A 19,277-nucleotide genomic window follows, 5' to 3' on the forward strand; every position below is an offset into this window, starting at 1 on the left:
AAATACAGAGTTACATCGTAGACCCAAATGTACCAAATCAGAGCTTGATCATGGTCAACCAATATGGATGCAGATGTGGTCTGATCTTGGCTTGGTATGTTGAGGATATCTGGGAAATTATTTTACATTGTTTGATAAAATAAATAGCAAAAACAGTTTTGTTATGTCACTCACTCTTTCTGTCTGTCTATATATATATGGTGCACAAATGCACATACACATATGGTTTCCATTATATACCCTAACTGGTCATATCAATGAGAAATAAATAAAACATTTGCTGGATATACAGGGTAGGAAAAAATAGTGAAATGATTTCAGTTTTTCAAGGGCTATGCTGGCCTTGCACCTTTCCTCTCCAGCTAAGCCTTAGAGCCATGATGGCAAACCTATGGCACGCGTTCCCAAAGTGGCACACAAAGTCATGTCGCCCGGCACGCACAGCCTTGCCTGTTTGTCTTCTGGGTTTCTGGCATGCATGCAGCTGTCCTTTGCGCATGCGGCATGCCCACTTGAACCCGGAATTTCAGCTTTTCTGGAGTGTGGGCCTGGTGCGCATGCACACGACATTTCCGCGCGACCTTTTCGGCACTTGGTGCCAAAAAGGTTCGCCATCACTGCCTTAGAGATGGGTTTAGTTTTAATAGGAGGTCCCTGGAGGGGATGCCACAACTTGGAATTTTAGCATTTTGGCAATATAATTTGTTTCCTGGGGTCTACTAGCCTCTTTCCAAACAAAACAAATCTACTTTCACCCAGTTCCTATGCCATCAGCCCTTTGCAGCCATCACTGTGGACTAAGTCAACAAATGAAATGGCAAGAAATACAGCCCTATTTTATGGTAAAGGTTTTTTTTTTTAATTTATTTATTTATTTATTATTTTTTTTAATATATAATTTTTATTAATATATTCTATACACTAATACACAAATAAAATATACAATCCTGCCACCATGGTATAATATGATTACATTGTCCATAAGTATAAAATCATTCCTTTATACATACATATTTGCCATCATATATATACATCATCATATGTCTATTCTATCCCACCTTTTCTGGACCCAATCGTACCATACTTTCCAACTGTTATAAAATTCTGAATCTTTTTTACCATTGATCAATCTAGTTAGTCTATCTGATTCCGCACACTCATTAATTTTATATATTATTTTCAAATCTATCGGTAAGTATTGATTTTTCCACTCCTGCGCATACGCTAATCTTGCTGCAGTGATAATGTGAATCAACAAGAACCATATATCTGACTTAACATTCAAAGGTTTTGCCCCCAATAGGAAAATCTCAGGTCTTAATTCCAAATTAATCTGTGTAATTTCCAAAATCCATTGCCGTATTTTTTTCCAATATTTAACCGCCTGCGGGCAGGTCCACCATTGGTGAAAATAGGTTCCATTGCTGTAACCACACTTCCAACAGCAGGCAGATGTCCCGGGAAACATTTTAGCTAATCTCGCCGGGGGTAGATGCCACCGGTAGATCATTTTATATATGTTTTCTTTATATGAGGAGGCCATGGTTAATTTCATATTTTTCAACCAAATCTGTTCCCATTGCTGGAAGTCAAGGGGATATCCAAAATTTCGCCCCCATGCTATCATACAATCCTTCACTACATCCTGTCCTATCTGCAGAGACAATAAATATGCATAACATTTAGATAATATCCCTTTCCCTCCTTCTAATAAGATCTTATCCAATTCTTGTCTTTTACTGTAGATTCCTTCACTATGTAAATCTTTTTTATACCTGGAGTACACTTGCGAATAAGACCACCAGTCTATCTTATATCCTTGAAGAGTTAATAATTCTCGTGACTTTGGATTACCCTGAACATCCAAGAATCCTTCATACGTCAAGGTTTTCTCCCCTTTATACAATGTCGGGTAAGCCTGAGCTTCCTGCGCCGAAATCCAACATGGAACTTTTGTATATACTCTTCTTCTAACCTTTTCCCAAGTGTACCCAAGCGTCCTACGTAAATAGTGATCATCAAAGTGTCTAGGACGGCCGGATGCTCCCGGCCATAGAAAATAGTGCCAGCCATGCTGAAGACCGGCTCCCTCAAATGTCAAAAGTCGTCTCTTTTGTAGGACCATCCATTCCTTCACCCAAATCAAGTTCGCTGCTTGGTGATAGAGCTCCCAATTTGGGAGTCCAAATCCTCCTCTATTTTTGGGTTCTTGTAACATTTTAAGTCTAATCCGCGGCCTCTTTCCCTGCCAGATAAATTTAGATATACTCCTATCCAAATTTGTAAAAAACTCTTTATTCAACCTTACCGGGGCTGTTTGGAATAGAAATAACCATTTGGGTAACACGCACATATTAATGGTTGCCACCCTTCCCAAAATTGATAGCTGGAGATTTTTCCATCTTTCTAAGTCTCTGAGCATCTGGCTGTAAAGAGGAAGATAGTTATCCTCCTTTATGGAGGAACATCTGGCGGTCAACCATATACCCAGATACTTAATTTTATTTGTTATTCTTAAGCCCATTAACTGCTCCAGCTGTTGCCTTTGCATCTGAGTCATATTTTTCACTAGGATTTTAGCTTTTTCTTCATTCATCTTTAACCCCGCTACCTTCCCATACTCTCTAATCAAGCATAATAATTTCAGGCCCGAGTCCAGTGGTTGATCCAAGATAAATACAAGATCGTCTGCATAAGCCTGAACTTTAACTTCCTCCTGCCTAATCTTCATTCCTCTTACTTCCGTGTTTCCTCTCACTTCTCTAAGCAGGGGCTCTAAAGTTAATACAAATAGCAATGGGGAAAGGGGACATCCCTGTCTTGTACCTCTACGAATTTGAATTCTCTCCGTCTCCTCTCCATCTATGAGAACTCTTGCAGTCTGCTCCCGGTAGATAGCTCGAATTGCCCAAATAAAATTCCCACCAAACTCCATATATTCCAATTGAGAAATCATAAATTCCCAACTGATTCTGTCAAATGCCTTTTGGGCGTCAACAAAAATTAGGGCTAATTGTTTATCCGGGCGATTTTCGAAAAATTCTAATGTATTCATGATAATTCTAAGATTATCTCGTAGATATCTATTAGGAAGGAAGCCGTTTTGGTCTGAGTGAATGAATTGGTTAAGGAAGCAGCTAAGGCTAGCTGCAAGAACCCCCGCAAATATCTTATAATCGGAGTTTAGTAATGATATTGGCCTATAGTTCTTAATAAGAGATAGATCAGTTCCTTCTTTTGGGATAATAGAAATATAAGCCTCAGTCCAAGATACTGGAACCTGAGCCTCTTTCATAACCGCATTGAATAAATCCGTCATGTGTCTTCCTATCACGTCAAACACTATTTTGTATAATTCAACTGGAAGGCCATCTCTACCCGGGGTTTTGCCATTCGCCTGTGCTTTCATAACTGTTTCTACTTCCTCCATCGTAAATTCTGCATTAAGAATTTCCTTCATTGTTTCCGAGACTTTAGGCAAGTCTGTCTTTTCCAAATATTTCCGAATTTCACAGATATTTTCCTCTCCTTTCTGATAAAGCTGTGTGAAAAAATCCTGAGCTACCATTCTCTTGCCTTCCTTAGTACAATGGAAATTCCCAATTACATCTTTCAGCCCTTCTATTCTCCGTTGTTCCTGCTCCTTTCTAAGCCGGTAAACCAACCATTTTCCTGTTTTATTCGCCCTTTCAAAAAAATTTTGTTTAGTCCACTTTAGTTTATTTGCTAATTCCTCTTGATCTAATAATTTAATCTGGTGTTGCCAGTACTCCCTTTCCTCTATCAATGTTGTCTGGGTTAATCCATTTTGCATCCTTGCCGTTGCTTCTTTCCAAAGACTGAGAGCGACTGGCCTAAGGTTACCCTGCTGGCTTTGTACCTAAGGCACAGGGGTGGGTTCTACTTACCTTTACTACCGGTTTGCAGCGGGGCCGCGCGCTCGCTTCGCTCTCTCTCTCGTACACTCTTCTGTACATGCGCAGAAGCGTTTTGGTGACGTCGGGGTAGGTGGGCGGAGCCTCCCACCGGTTTTACTACCGGTTCTATAGAACCGGTGCGAACCGGGGGCAACCCACCACTGCTAAGGCAGGACTATAACTCACAGCCTCCTGGTTTGTAGTCTGATGCCTTAACCACTGCTGCACATCAAATTGGCTTACTCGATGCCCGGAGAAAGGCAAAAACTGCTCTTATCGTCAAAAGGAGAAAAGAGACTACTTGGCAACTCAGTAGTGTTCATTCTTATGTTTCTGTATTATAATTATTTGTATTCTTTTGCTGATATGTCCCATATGTTCATATAAATGCAACTATTTATCCTCTTCCCAAGTGCTACATACGGGGATAGTATTTTGTGACTTTTTAAAAAACAAGCTCAAAATCCCGTTACTGGTTAGCATCTGCAGGTTCAGACCAATTCATTCATTCATTCATTCATTCATACATACATACATACATACATACATGTATGTATGGATATATGTATACGTGTTGTCCTGAAAATGAGACCGGGTTATTTTCTTTTGGGCCCCAAAATAAGCACTAGGGCTTATTTTTTGGGGGGTCTTATTTTTCCCCCATGTATGGGAGGCCCACTTCTTCTGCTTGCTCACGGCGGGGTCGGAAACCGCATAACACACCAGTGCTGCTGCTGCGAGGTGGGGGGAGCTTCCCCACTCACCCCACACCGGCTTACCTCAGGGTCCCCACAGCCAAACCACCCACACCCACCTCGCAGTGGCAGCTCTGGCAGCCCCATCTAGCAGGACTCTGCATGGCCGCCGGCCTGCTTCTGCTTGCGCGTGGCACAACAGAGCAGAAAGTTGAGCGATGGACCGGTGCCATGGCCATAAAGTGAGGTGGGGTGGATGGAGCTGCCCAATGTGCCCCACATGGCTTACTTCAGGGCCTACACAGACAGGCCATCCACACCCTGACACCTGCCTTGTGGCTGTGGCACCAGCACACTGCTTAGCCTTTTGCTCTATTGCAACTGCAAGCAAGCAGAAGTGGTCTGGGAGCCACATGGGCTGCTGCAGATGGCTGCTGGTGCTGCTGCCTCAAGACAGGTGTCAGGGCGTGGATGGCCTGGCTGCAGGGATCCTGAAGTAAATTGGTACGAGGTGCATGGAGCAGCTCCACCCCCCGCTTTGCCTTGTGGCCATGGCACCATGATCAGCCAGATGGAATGGGAAGGCGGCGGGCTGCACAGGCTCTTAAATTGGGCTTATTTGGGGGGTAGGGCTTATATTAGGCGCACACGTTAAAACACGCTAGGGCTTATTTTCTAGATAGGTCTTATTTTTGGGGGAAATGTGTGTGATTTATATATAATATATGAATATGGGAGGGGGGGACATGGTTATGTTGAGAGTCGTTTTTTAAATATTTTTTTTTAATACAAGCCTTCTCAGTTTCATAGTATGGCAATGCCGAATATTGAGAAATAGAGAAGGCAAAACTAATATTCTGCCTCTCTCATTATTAGTCATGGGATAATACATTATTAAACCATTTATGATCCATTTCTTTTAATTTGGAGATACTTTGTTAGAGCTCATCAGAAGCTGCTTTGGTTTTCATAACTCTGAATAATTTGCTGCATAATTTTTCTGCAGATACCAGTAGTCACTTAATTACTCTTCCCTAATAGTGGATCATTTATGAAAAAAATGGTCCTTGGTGCAGAACCCTCTGGAAAACTGCCTAAATTGCTGATGAAAACATGTTCATGTTTCTTCTTTAGTTAGTTAAAGTCTAAATCAGTAACTTTTCTTATCCTTTGTCTATGCTGATGAATAACTGTAAAAAACCTTTGGACAAACCAGCTATAGTGGGTGCTTGTTTACATTTGGGAATGGTTATGATTCACTCTACCAAATCATTGATGGCTTTATGAATAAACCACAATTATACTAATCTATAAACCTTACTTTACAAACCATAAATGTAGGCGTATTCAGCAAGCTAACCCTAACAATAAAAGCAAAAATCATGAGATTGCACAATATGTCTGGTTAAGAATAGCTCCCAAACTCTGCTCTGTGTTCACCATGCCTTCACTGCATTGTCATTTTTATTCTTTGTACCAGTGAAAGCTGGTACAGGACCTAACCTAAAGTGCATGTATAAGAGGTTACTCTTCCAGTAGTCCATTGAGCACTCAGATCTGACTTATGCTTATATCTATTGGGATTTCTTAATGCCTTTCAGAGTTCCTTGGTAGAACAGAGTTTTGCCTAACACCATGTTTTATTAGTTCTTGTTATATGTATAGCTAATTAAAAAATCTGGACTGTTTAACTGATTGCAGAAGTTCCAAGATAAAAAAAAAATTGTAAAAAGAAATGCCTCTAATTTGTTTTGCAAGTTAGCAAACAGCTTTTCATTAGTTCACCTGAGCTGTTTATTCAAAGTATTTCTGGTAGATAGCAAAGATAAAATTCGCTGAGTAGCCTTAATGTATTTGGGTGTCATATAGTAGGAAAATATTGACAGAAAACTGGAAAAATATTGGTTGATATCCATAATAATGTAGGATTCTTAGACCAATCTGCTTTTACTGCCAGGGCTGTGAGAGTGAAGAAAGCACCATTGATGAACAAAAAATGGGAGCTCTTTGCATTACAGTAAAAGAATAATCTGACCATATAGCTCAGAAATCTCCCTCTTTTCCTCCTGAAAAAAGCCACTTCAGTAATTCAGTTTTTATTTATTGATTAGCCCTTTGGGCCATATCAAGTGCAGAATTACAAAGACAAATCATTACAAAGGTTTGGTAAAACAAATTAAGTAAGATTGGAATAACTCGCAATTAAAATACAATTAGAATAAAATACGATCTAAAATAAAATAAAATATAATAATTTAAAGTACCATTTAAATATAATTAAAATATTATAATGTCGCCCCTGCATCTACCCAATCAGTGTTAACTGCTATTAAAATTACATTGTTAGATCAAGTGATCATTCTTACAATCTACCGCATTTTGCTGCACCAACTTTGTCCTCCTTCCCATCAACTTTACCACAAATTTAGCAATCCATTTTACCAACTGCAAGTTGGAACCTAACAAACAATATCGCAAAAAGTGCTCTTTAGACTTAGGGGTGCTGGTATAAAAGATCCTGCCCAGTTGATGTTCCCTCAGGTCTGAATATAGGGGGCAATCATAAATTACGTGGGACGTTGTTTCGACTTCCCCCGTCCCACATAGACAGACCCTTTCCCTTACAGGAATACCCTTATATCTACCCCAGAGCATATTTGTTCCAAGTTGGTCCAACCTCAATTTTGTAAAGAATCTTCTCAGGACGGGAAACAAAGGCACAGCTAAATATTTTTCTATTTTGAAAATTTGTTTATTGGCTGATAACCAGGGGCAAACTTTTACTGCTGTCACCTATGCAATATCCGATTGGGCACTTATGTCCTTAAATCTCTGTGCAATCCAATTTCGGATCTGCCTATAGTCGTACTGCTGCCAATTTACAGGGATACCAGAGCTAGATACCTGCTTCAGAACTCTTGATAACCAGTTATTTTTATTACTTGAGATAATCTGCTCCATTAGCGCTAATTTTGGTAACCCCCCTTCCTCCATCTCGATTATTCTCAACCAATAATAAACAGTCTTCAACAAGGCCCTAGTGCCAGTCGCATGGACTCCTGTTTCTGCCCTTACTACACATGCTGTACTATAAATTTAGTAAGTCATCAGTGATCCATTCTTACAAACCAAACAAGAGTATAGATTTCTCCTTCTAGTGCTGTATAATGTTTCTTTTATCCAATAACTATTCTTTAAAAACCCACAATTTTTAAAATATGATTATGTATACTAGGGATATAACAAAGAAGAACATACACTTGCTTTGACATACAGCATTGATCCACAGTTATGTTGATGCCAGCACTGAATTCAATAATAATACACCAGATAAAACTGTAGGGTTTAACTCTTCAGTTATATTGTCAATAGTAGAGTAACCAATATTTATTGAACATCCATATCTGTTTTGCACCCATCAGACTGCACCTAGAATAATCTAAGTTGTTGGCACCATGTTGGTAAAATGGAATGTGTCCAATGGAAACAGCTAACCAAAGAAGACAGGAAGGAAAAACCAAACAAGGGCCAGTTAACAGGACTGATTGAAGATAGTGGATAAGTTTTGCCTGGAAAAAGGAAGATTGTGGGGAAAAAATAGGAGGAAAATGTTCTTTTGGAAAGTGCCATCCAAGATGAAGCCAAGCAGGTTGATGCAAACCTAGCTGATAAGGCTGTAAATATGTTTAAGATGAAAAGAGCTTCAAATAAAAGAAAAGAAGAGCTAAACCATACAGTTCTAGCACAGACTTGATGCCTCTATTAGCAAAAGACTTTATTGCAGAAATTAAGTCTCCTCCTGCAATAGCAAAGAATTTTTGGGGTGCCATTTTGCAGCAACTGATCTGTAGAGAAATCTTTTCCAGAAGGTTTCTAATGGAATTCACTTGAGGACTGTTTTAACAAATATATCAAGAACGGTATAATTATATCAGTAATTGATGGTGCTATGTGAAGAGCTTTATGAAAAAGCAATACAGTATTCATAGTCAGACTTTTCAGTATTGGAGTAAAGAAAAGAATTGTATTATGCTGGTTCTCCTGAACTTTTTTCCCCTTAGCCTGAAACAAAACCTGTATTGTCATTTATGTTTGGAAGAATGGAAATTTGAAATTTGAAAACAGAAATATGCAATTGAAGTGTAAAATTGCACACATTTTCAGAAGTCCAGTAAACAAGTTTACTATTATCTCAGGCATCCTTCTGTTATACCAGCAACTATAGAGGATGCCTTTTTTATTTTATGGCATTTCTGTTTTATCACTGAAAAGTTTCAATGCAGCTGAGGCAGACATAAAAATGTCTGTTAGTTGTCTTGTACACATTTGCAGTATTATTAAAGGCATTCTAATCTTCTGACAGAATTGGAAGGCTTTTTTTTTTGATTGCCAGAAACTTAGGGAGGCTCTTGCTGCTTTTAAAATGATTTCAACTACTCTGACCTTATAATTCTGGTATGTCCAAATTGCCTAACCTCCTGGAGACTTGCTCTGATTGAATGGGCATGGTCTCTTTCCTCCCAAGGGATGAGTTTTGCAGCTGTGTTTGGCTGATCTGTAGAAAGGAATGGAAGCATATGAGACATGCAGAAAAATCTTTAAGAAAAGTGAACATTTCAATGCTGAAACTTTGTAGATTGCTTCAGTTAATTGGCCAGATGGGTGTAGAAAACAATCAGACAGTTTCCATTCTTGACTAACCATGGGAGAGGGTAATCAGTGGAAAACCACAAAATCATAGGCATATATCGCTCGTATTTGTTTGATTGCAATTGCTTGAATACACACATTTATGCATGTCTATTATGCTATTTATTTTTGAAGTAGGCAGCATTACATAAAGCATGAGATAAAAAAATAATGAGCAAGAGAAAGACAGAAAATATTTTAAGTCAAACTTACTTATATCAACACCACTCACTGTTTCACTATTTTTGCAAACTTCTGCTTTTAAGACATCCCTACTCTGATTCATATCTTGCTTGAATGCAGAAGGAGAAATATTTTCATCTGTGCCAGCCTTCTCATTTAGTGCAATTTATGGTTTGTATACCTATTTGCTACACATAGTTTATATGTTCTAAAGAAAACGTGTGAAAAAACACCAAACTATTATAGCCAATAATATAAGGGAGTCTATCTGAAAAGCACAATTTTTTCTGAATTATGTTCTTTCAACAATGTATTTTGTTTTAACGTCTTATAGGAAGAGCCAGTTAGCAAGTCTAAAATCTGTGCCAATGTTTTTTGTGGAGCTGGCCGGGAATGTGCTGTAACAGAAAAGAGTGAGCCAACCTGCTTGTGCATTGAGGTATGATATAGACTATTAACAGCAAAAATTCTTTTATAGCATAAACTTTTCTGTGAGTAACTTGTTGGGGTTTTTTTGCTTGTGGCAGTTGTAAGTCATATAGTCCTGCAAACTCTTCTTAGCCATCAGTAGACATATAGAGATAAACTAGATTTACATACCATTCAAAAGAGGCACGGCAAGCTATTGTATATAAACAGAAATCAAACACCATACTCATTTGCACTAATGATGTCACATATTTGGTAACAAAACATTTATAAGCAAACAACTAATTTCAGAGATGACCAAGAACTCCCAACAGTTTTCTGACTATGTGTAAGCATTTATGTCATTGTAATCAGTAGCCACTGTTGCTATGACAGCAGTAGGTGACCTAATGTTTTCTATTGGTCTGGGCTTGACTCTCATCAACCTTAATCAGCCTGAAGAATTCTATGGTTCAAAGTTAGATCCTTGCCATGAAATGCTTAGGCAGACTTTAAAGCAGGATTAGGACCATATGGGTCTCCAAATTTGCTGAACTATAATTTCCAACAACGTTTTTTTAAGTCTGAATTGTAGGTGTGTGTGTGGGGGGTAGATTATCCAAGAACCTCCTTTTCCATAAATAGAATCTTCCTATAAAACCATCAAGTGAAGAAAAAAAACTATATACAATATTCTTAATTGGGTTAAAGAATTCCTGCCAAAAAGTAAGGGGATGTAGTTAAGTAATTTTCATGCTCAAATATGGTTTTCATTAGAGTGTAGCATGGAACAATCTTATTGTTTCCATACTTATGCCAAGTTGAAAGGCTACACTGTATATACTGTATTTATATACTTGTCTTGATTAAAATTGTTTCAGGAATAAATAATTTATATTATAAATTCATGCAATTAGTTACCGAAAAACAATTCAGCTTAATTTTAAAAATATTATTTTAATAGCAGAATTTAATTTAACTGTAAACATGCCACTGCATAATAAAAGAAACAGCTGTATTAAAGTAGATCCAATGATTGTTCTCAGGTATTCGTTTGGAGGGAATTTTAAATCAAATCATGTGTGCAAACCTTCAAATTGCATAATATATAAAAATATGCAATCAATTGGTTGCAATCTATAAAAGATATTAAATGAAGAATTGGCTGCATTTAGTAATCTTGTGGTGTTTGGTCAAAATGTTCTGAAGCATGCAAAATATTTAAAAAGTTCTTCAATGAGATAAGGTAATCATTTCTAAACCACAATGGGCAATTTCATACAAGAATAGTTAAGCCAAGGAAAGTATTTTATGGTTAAGTGCACTGTCTGAATCCAGGCAAAATCAGTTTTATAATACCTACATGACTTTTCTGTGCCATTTATAATCTAATCAGTCCATATCATTCAAGATAACGAAATTACCAAATTAGAATCTAATGCTAAAAAAAGTAGATTGATCAAGTTATTCCATAAGGACTCAATTTTCAAAATTAAACTCAGACTTTCCTTTATGAATTCCTTGACCTCTTTCCTGGCTTTTTCTTTTATAGAAGTGTAAAACCCACAAGAGGCCAGTATGTGGCAGCAATGGTAAGACGTACCTGAACCACTGTGAGCTGCACCGTGATGCTTGCCTCACTGGTTCCAAGATTCAGGTGGACTATGATGGCCATTGTAAAGGTAAGCAAGAAACCTGGGTGCACCTTGGGCTCCATTAAGGTAAACTGAATTCTATGAGGCCTGGACAACAAATCTTAAATCTTGTCATGCAATTAAAATTAATCAGTTTCAAACTTCTGCTGATGAAGGTCTTGGGGGAAAAAAGAGGCTGGACATAGCAAAGCAAGCTACTGTATAATATGGGATTTCAGATTTGAAGACTCTGCCAGCAAGGACTGAGCAAGCTCCTGAACAAGAATGTAAATAAAACAAGTTGATTAAACTTTGAGCACAGGGTGTTCTGGGTTCCACTTGGACCATCTAAGCTGTTTACAGTTTTGTTAAAGTGCATTTGCTTATTGTAAAATGTTATTTCTATGGGACTAAATGCATTTTTGAAAAAGATCTCATCATGCAAGGAAACATTTTATTTAAGGCAAAAAAGCTAATGTAAAAAGTTTTTCATTTACTGTTGATGTCCTATGTTATTCAAATAATAAAAACATTTTTTAATGTAAAAAAATCCACAAAAACTAAAAACAAAAAGTAGACGACATTTAACATTTGAAAACTAACACAAAGGAATGGGAAACAGTTCTCTTGCCATCTCAATAACACTGAATAATGGAAACATTAAGAAAAGTTTTGCTTTGTAAATATATATAAATATAAAAAAGAAACAATATTCAAGGATAGGATAGAAAAAAGAAATGAAAATAAGACATTAGCCTATAAGAAATGTAAACCTTTAATATATCTTTAAATCTTGACTACATAGAAAAATCCACCTTTTCATTAGATTTATGAAGAACCAGTTCATGAATACAAGGTGAAACATTATAAATTCAGAATGGTTCTGTCTTTCCAATGTTCGATCTTTCTTGCTGCCTCAAACAGAAATGTAATAGAAATGAAACATAAATATTACATTTTTGGAAATTAGGGTGCAAATTATTACTAGCTTTTATTTTGAACAATTTGCTTCACAGTGTGGCTTCTAGTAGATCTGTGCATTTTGTCACCTTGATCAAGCAGCTTTTATTCTGATGAAAAACGAGCCCCTTTTGTGATTCTGTCACCCAATTCTTGACATCATCTTTTGAAAAGGATCAGCCACATCTTCTTGGCTTGGGAAAACAGTAGTAGACATCAGCAGCATTTTATTCATTCCTTCACCTAATTGAATCCACGTGCTCTCTACAGTGTTTCCAGGTTCATTCAACTGGATTTCTAAGCAGGAATGAATACTTTTACAGTAATGTACTGTTTGTTTTGAACAAACAACATTGCTTAATTGCTATGTTCAAATTATTGTAGTCATATCATCTGATCTCTGTTAAATTTATTTCCCTTTTGTACCAAGAGCTCACTCATTTATTTCTCACAGAAGACTTCAATGCATATGAAAGAAAAACTTTGCAATTTTAGAAGCCAATGTTCTTTCTCATTTTTAATTAGTTAGTTTAAGAAGCCATTCCAGAAAAATCCAGCTTCTTTCTACCATAAAGTTCGGGTTAGAAAGTCTTCTGTATTCTGTATTGAGAATACATCTAATTTTTTAAAAATATTTTTGCCAATACATAAAGAAAAACATTGGAGGAAAAAAAAGAAGCACACAAAAGTATATCTGCCTGACCAATTTGATCTTGTAGGGTTGGTGTGCTCTGAGCTTCTTCAATTAAACAATGTCATCTCCCAGAATGTCTGTAGCAGCACCTACCCTCTAGAATGAGGTTCCCCTCCAAGATCTGGTGTTCCCCTCCACTCTGCTGTTGTATAAAAAAGCTGTGAAGGAAATTAAATATAAAGAAATATCAGTAGTATCAATTTCTTAACAATTCTCTAAGCACAATTCCTGGTATAAAAGAATTTGGTCAAATGTAAAAGAACACTTCAGATTAGGTAATTAATGCCATTGTTCTAGGGACTGAAGAAGACTCTATAACAGTGTTTCTCAACCTTGGTAACTTGAAGATGTATGGATTTCAATTTCCAAAATTCTGGGGGTTGAAGTCAATATAGCTTCAAGTTGCCAGGGTTGAGAAACATTGCTCTACAAGTTCTGCAAAGGGGAGGATGCCTGCCTTTATCCCAAAGTTCTGGCAGTAAATGATAGCGACCAAAGACTGTTGTGAGGCAGGAAGCAGTTTGACAGTCTATTTAGAGCAGTTTGCTGCCTTCCTGGAGCTCACATTCTGAATGTAAGGGAAAGGCTCCCAAGAATTTTTAAGGCAACAGACAAATAATTCACTTCTACCTACCCACAGTGAAAGAAAATGGTATTTATTAAATTTCTATATTGGCCATTTCATTTGATGATTCTATGTGATATCATCAGATAAATCTTTTGAAAATACTGCAGCACTTAGGGGACTTCCGGTTGGCGCCGCGGGGACACAGACGGGGAAATGGCGAGCTCCGCAGAGCCCTGCCAAATCCCCTCTGCTAAGCTGCCGCCGATAGGTCTGCGGACCTCCCCTGTCTTGTAGGGACAGGGGGACAAGAAGGAACGCCTTGGGCGGCCGAGAGGAACGGGCGGGTTCCTCGGGGCCGGAGGCTTCTCCTTCACGCCGGCGGCAGCGGGATGGCAGCCATGGTGGCTGCCCTGAAACTGCGGCAACCGGGAACAAGGATTGTGCTGGAGGAAGAAGATGAAGAAAGAACAAAAATCAAGAAGCTGGGTGAGTGACACCAACCCAGGCAATAACGTACCTATTTGGAATTACTGGAAAATAAGACCCCCAAATTAAAAGCGGCTATTGGACTGCGGGGCTTAAAGATTGAAAAGGAAAAAAAATGGGTAAAAGACCCAAGTTGAATTTTGTTGCAGTAAACTTAAACTGGATGATTTGGTATTAATAAATTTCTGAAATTTGACTGCGCCTTTAACTGGAGTGGAGAGGAGAAATGGATATTCCTGAAAATTAATGCCTCTAAAAGAAAATGAAGCTAATGAAGATAGAGATGGATGACTACAAAATAGCCATGGAGTCTGCAGTGATTAAACAGAGAAGTGGATTAAAGAGATTTCCCTTTCCGGGTGGAAAAGAAACATGTTAATTGGCTTTTTACCTTGGATTACTTGAAATTAATATTGGATATAAGGATTTTGGAGATTCCTACTCTGTCCCAGATGATTTTAAGAAAGAAGAAAGAAGAAAGAAAGAACATTTTGGATTTTAACAATGGAGACTGACAAAACTAGGTGTGGCGTAGTTAACAAAGACAGGAAGCTGATGCACTACGCTTGGATCAGACATTTTAAAAGTTTTAAAGGGACATACAGAAATTCTTTACTTTGAACTGATGAACCTTGAAATAGAGCACTTTGGACAGAGAGGAAAAGGAAGAAAAGGAAGAATTAAAGTGGATAAATCTAAATGTGACTAACTGAAATGTAAAGTTTAAAAGCCTATGTATATATGATAAAGTTTAAAAGCCTAGGTATATATGATTTTTGGATAAAAACAGGAAGGGTTGTGAAATAATAAAAATAGAAAATAAGAGGTGGCTATTAAAATAGTGGATGATATCAAGGGGATAAAAATAATAAAGAAGAATATATTTTGAGGCAGGAAAATTTTAAGAAAATGTACTGTTTGATGTAATGCGTTTTAATTTTAATTTGCAAACAAATGTTAAACTGATGAATAAGGATTGATTGAATAAAATACAAGATACACAGATGCTAGTGATTAGTCTTGAATTAAGGTAATACAAGTTGGAAATGATGACTATTATGAAATATACTGAGATTTAAATTGAAAGAGCAGGATGGAAAAATGATATAAAACAGATAATTATATTACAGTTAAAATGTGTGGGATGGATACCAACTAGATAAGAGTTTGAGACTCGGTGGAAATACGTTGGAAATTAATTCAAAATGCTGGAAACAGCCAAACAAATAGGAGGAGAGTTGGAGGAGACTATGCTGGAAATCAGCCAAACAATGGAGGGAGTCAAGGAGGAGACTGTGCTGGAAATCAGCCCACAAAATGCTGGAAACAGTCAAACAAATAGGAGGAGAGTTGGAGGAGATTGAGGAACTATTCTAAAATCAACTAAATAGTTGGTGTTTTGGAGGGGATTAAGCTGAGAATTAATCAAATAGAACAAGATGGAAGATAGTTAAATATTAGAGGGAGATATAGTGGAAAATATATTAGAAATTGGAGTAAATAAAATATGCCTTTGAGAGAAATCTGTGTAATATGTAAACTGGGAAAAAAAACCTAAGATAAACTGATTTGAGGATAAGGGTCAAAGGATTAAAATTAGATAAAATGTTGTTTTATAAAATATAATAAAAATGGAGTGGTATTGAATTGAAACTAAGAATAAATGGTGATAAAATTGTAAGGTAAACACTTAGGTTAGAATATTGTAAAAATTATTTTGATATTACTTGTATAAGATATAAGGTAAAGAAGAATAAAGATATGTTTAGAATTGTTATGCAGATGTAAAAATGAGTGAAAGTGAATTTGAAACTAATTTTGGATAGATATAATGGATTTATATAGATGAAAATGTGAAATTTGAGGTAAAATTGGTTTTTTCTTAAGTTTTGAATTTCTTTTTTATCTTCTTTTTTTCCCCCCTCTTTTTGTTTATTTATAAAAGATGTAATGGAAATTGTGAATTGAGCTTGTGAAAGGAATGTAAGCGTGGTAACCATCTATGACCGGATCGAGATTTTTGCTCTTGAAAGTTATGTTTTTATGTTTAAATTTGAAAAAATAAATAAAAAATATTTACAAAAAAAATAAAGAAAATACTGCAGCACTTCATTATTATGAAACACTGGATAAGAAGGTGAAGAAAATGGAGACACAAGTGGTGATTTCTTCACTTTTCTTATTAAAAGGCACGGCTGAGGAAAAGAGAGAATATTGAAAATATGTAGGGTGGACTGAATTACTGTTAGACATACCTGGTTGAACACTGATACCAGTGATTGTACATTGGTGGCTCAGTGTCAAGCTAAAAGAGTCAAGTGATCCAATAAAGGTTTCTACACTGGGGCCTCTGCTGTTCAGTAAACAAACTCAATGACAGTTAGAAAATATAATTACATCTTCTCCTCATTTAGCTACTACAATCCGTTCCTTAAATTGGAAACAAAATAGTCTTAAATGAAAAATGGAGAGAGAGAGAGAGGGAGAGAGGGAGAGAGAATTCAAATAAAGTTTTCTCATATGGATATGCTAGCATCAATCTTACTACCGTGTTGTTATCAAGTGCATGAAATTGGATTGTAAGGGTACATGTTGTTTGGACAATGATTTTTAATATTTTTTACCATCACATTTGCAAATGGTTGCTAAATGAGGTAGCTGCTAAACAAGGCACCTGGAAGAAAATAATGTCATGGAATATTTGGAAGTGTTATTTTTAGCCTGGAGAAGAAAAGCCTGCAAAGAGACGTTATTCTCAAGTATTTAAGGGGCTGTTGGTTAGAAGGGGTGGGGCAGAATTACAGGTACTCCTTGACTTATGACCACAATTGAGCCCAAAATTTCTGCTGCTAAATGAGACAGTTGTTAAGTGAATTTGCCCCATTTTATGATCTTTCTTGCCACAAGAGTGAAATCAATCACTTCAGCTATTAAATTAGTAACATGATTATTAAGCGAATCTGGCTTCCCCATTACTCTTGCTTGTCAGATCGCAAAAGGTGATCACATGACTCAAGGACATTGCAACAGTCATAAATATGAGTCAGTTGCTAAGCATCCAAATTTTGATCAAATGACCATATCTTTTCCTATTAATAGAGAAGAAGCCTGAGAATTCAGCTGCAAGTCCAGGTAAATACATTTATATGATGTATTTTACTTTTTATTATTTTTATTATGCATTCTGATTATTAAATTTGTTCAGTTTTTATGACACAGAAAAAATGCAGTATATTACACAGTAATAGGGTTTGGAAAGATGGGCCTGATATTTGGAGAAGTGTTTTGAAGAGCAGATTGTCTGCTCCTAGATGGTCTGAAACTATCTTCCTGAAACATCTACCGTATTCTGATTATCATATTCTACCGCTCTGCTCCTCATTAAACATTTAACATTTTATAAAGTTTAAAAATGGAATGCAGTGTATATTTTTTATTTGAAGTTATGTTTGTATTGTATGCTTATCCATGTAAACTTTAAGAACGGTTTCCTCCACCCAATTTTCTGGATTTATATGCCATAATAAATCTGATTTTACACAACACAGCAATCTAAAATGTGATGGCTAACCTGTGCGTCCTGTGAATTTAGTCAGGGAATACAGCTTTAACCTCAAGCGGAGGATTGAGGAGTAAGAGAGTTTGGGTTTCCTTTGCCCAGAATTATTTATTTAATATAGATGTAAGAAATGGAGGGATTGAGTGGCTTGTTAGGATTAGGGATTGTGGCCTAAATTTTAATTAATTGGCAGGCAATCATTCTAAAGATACCAGCAGTAGTTATAATGATAACCGTAATAACCTCTATGAATATTTTATTTATCTGATGGAAGAGCATCCTCGGCAACAGTAACTGGTTTCAAAGCAGGGGGCATGGCTGGGTAACCAAAACAGCACCCTTTTGACATGCAGGCAATGCATCTGGCACATTAAAAAGGGGTGGGGCTTTGACCATCCAGTTGCCTCCAGGGACCATCAGTGTGGATATCCATTCCCCAAGGGGAGGGATGATGAGCAGTGACAGTTTATGTTCATTAAAGCAGTTGAGCTCGAGGGAAGCCCACCCATGACTGCAGCCATAAGAAACAGAACCAGGATTAACAATAGGGTGATAATCCTAAAGAGCCATGGTTCTCCTTAAGCCCCTCCCCCTGGTCATTCAAGAAGAGTCTCTTCCTTTCCAAAATACTGTACTCTATCAATAGATACTCTATTTATTGTCTTTTTTTTCGCATACAGATTCCAAAATGTATTTAATATAAAGAAAAGTGATCCTACATTTAAAAAAAACCCCACTCCTAATATTCAGAAGATTGACAACAGCTTTTCCAACTAATTCCAATTTTTAAAGGCATAAACTGTTTAATATCTAAACATTTTTTAAAATTTTAAGAAATAAAATTTGTTAGGAAAGTACTGTTAGGTTTTTTTTGACATTTTGCCCATAGACTAAGATGGCTTTTCTCTTACAAAGCCCCTCAAAAGAAGAACACATAGGAAGAAAAGAAGATATAACCAGAGAACCCAAATAGGTAGAAGTTCTTTAGCCATTGCCTTGGATGAATCTATAACCAAATCGTCTATTGTCAGTCCTCCCAGGTAAACCAGACAGAAAACATGACTAGATGAGCTAATCCTACTTTATTGTAAGGTTACATTAACAGAACCTTGCAAATCTGAAAGTATAAACTTGCCGCTACCACTTTTAAGTGCTTGATCCATTACTATGGGTCCTTCCTAAGTTTTTTCTCTGACTATTAAACCACTGAGGACCCCTGCTTCTCTTGTTTGATTGTTTCCTCTTCCCCTTATCCCTCAAGGTCATACTCACATACCATTATATCTATTAAGATATATTTCCCTCAGATTATTTTTACTGTAGTAAATGAAATAGATGGAAATTGAATAGGTGGAATACTACAACTACAAGTGACAGATTTCTGCCTGTTGCATACTGATCATATTCAGTGTCCTGCAATGTCCTGCTCCTTGCAAATGAAGAATCAATATGTCTGAATAAATGTTGTTTTGAAAAAGAATGGA

The 19,277-nt window shown here is 36.9% G+C and overlaps 1 protein-coding gene across 1 annotated transcript in view; it reads left to right on the top strand.

Moving 5' to 3' along the window:
- FSTL1 (follistatin like 1) overlaps positions 1–19,277 on the top strand; it is a 41,517-nt gene that overhangs the window by 5,942 nt on the left and 16,298 nt on the right. Inside the window, 3 exon segments of the mRNA XM_034411144.3 lie at positions 9,819–9,923; positions 11,445–11,574; positions 17,334–17,366. Of these exon segments, the coding sequence (XP_034267035.2) occupies positions 9,819–9,923; positions 11,445–11,574; positions 17,334–17,366 (268 nt within the window).

Source organism: Pantherophis guttatus, chromosome 2 (assembly GCF_059756535.1).
Source record: "Pantherophis guttatus breed Tessera chromosome 2, ASM5975653v1, whole genome shotgun sequence".
Lineage (NCBI taxonomy): Eukaryota > Metazoa > Chordata > Lepidosauria > Squamata > Colubridae > Pantherophis > Pantherophis guttatus.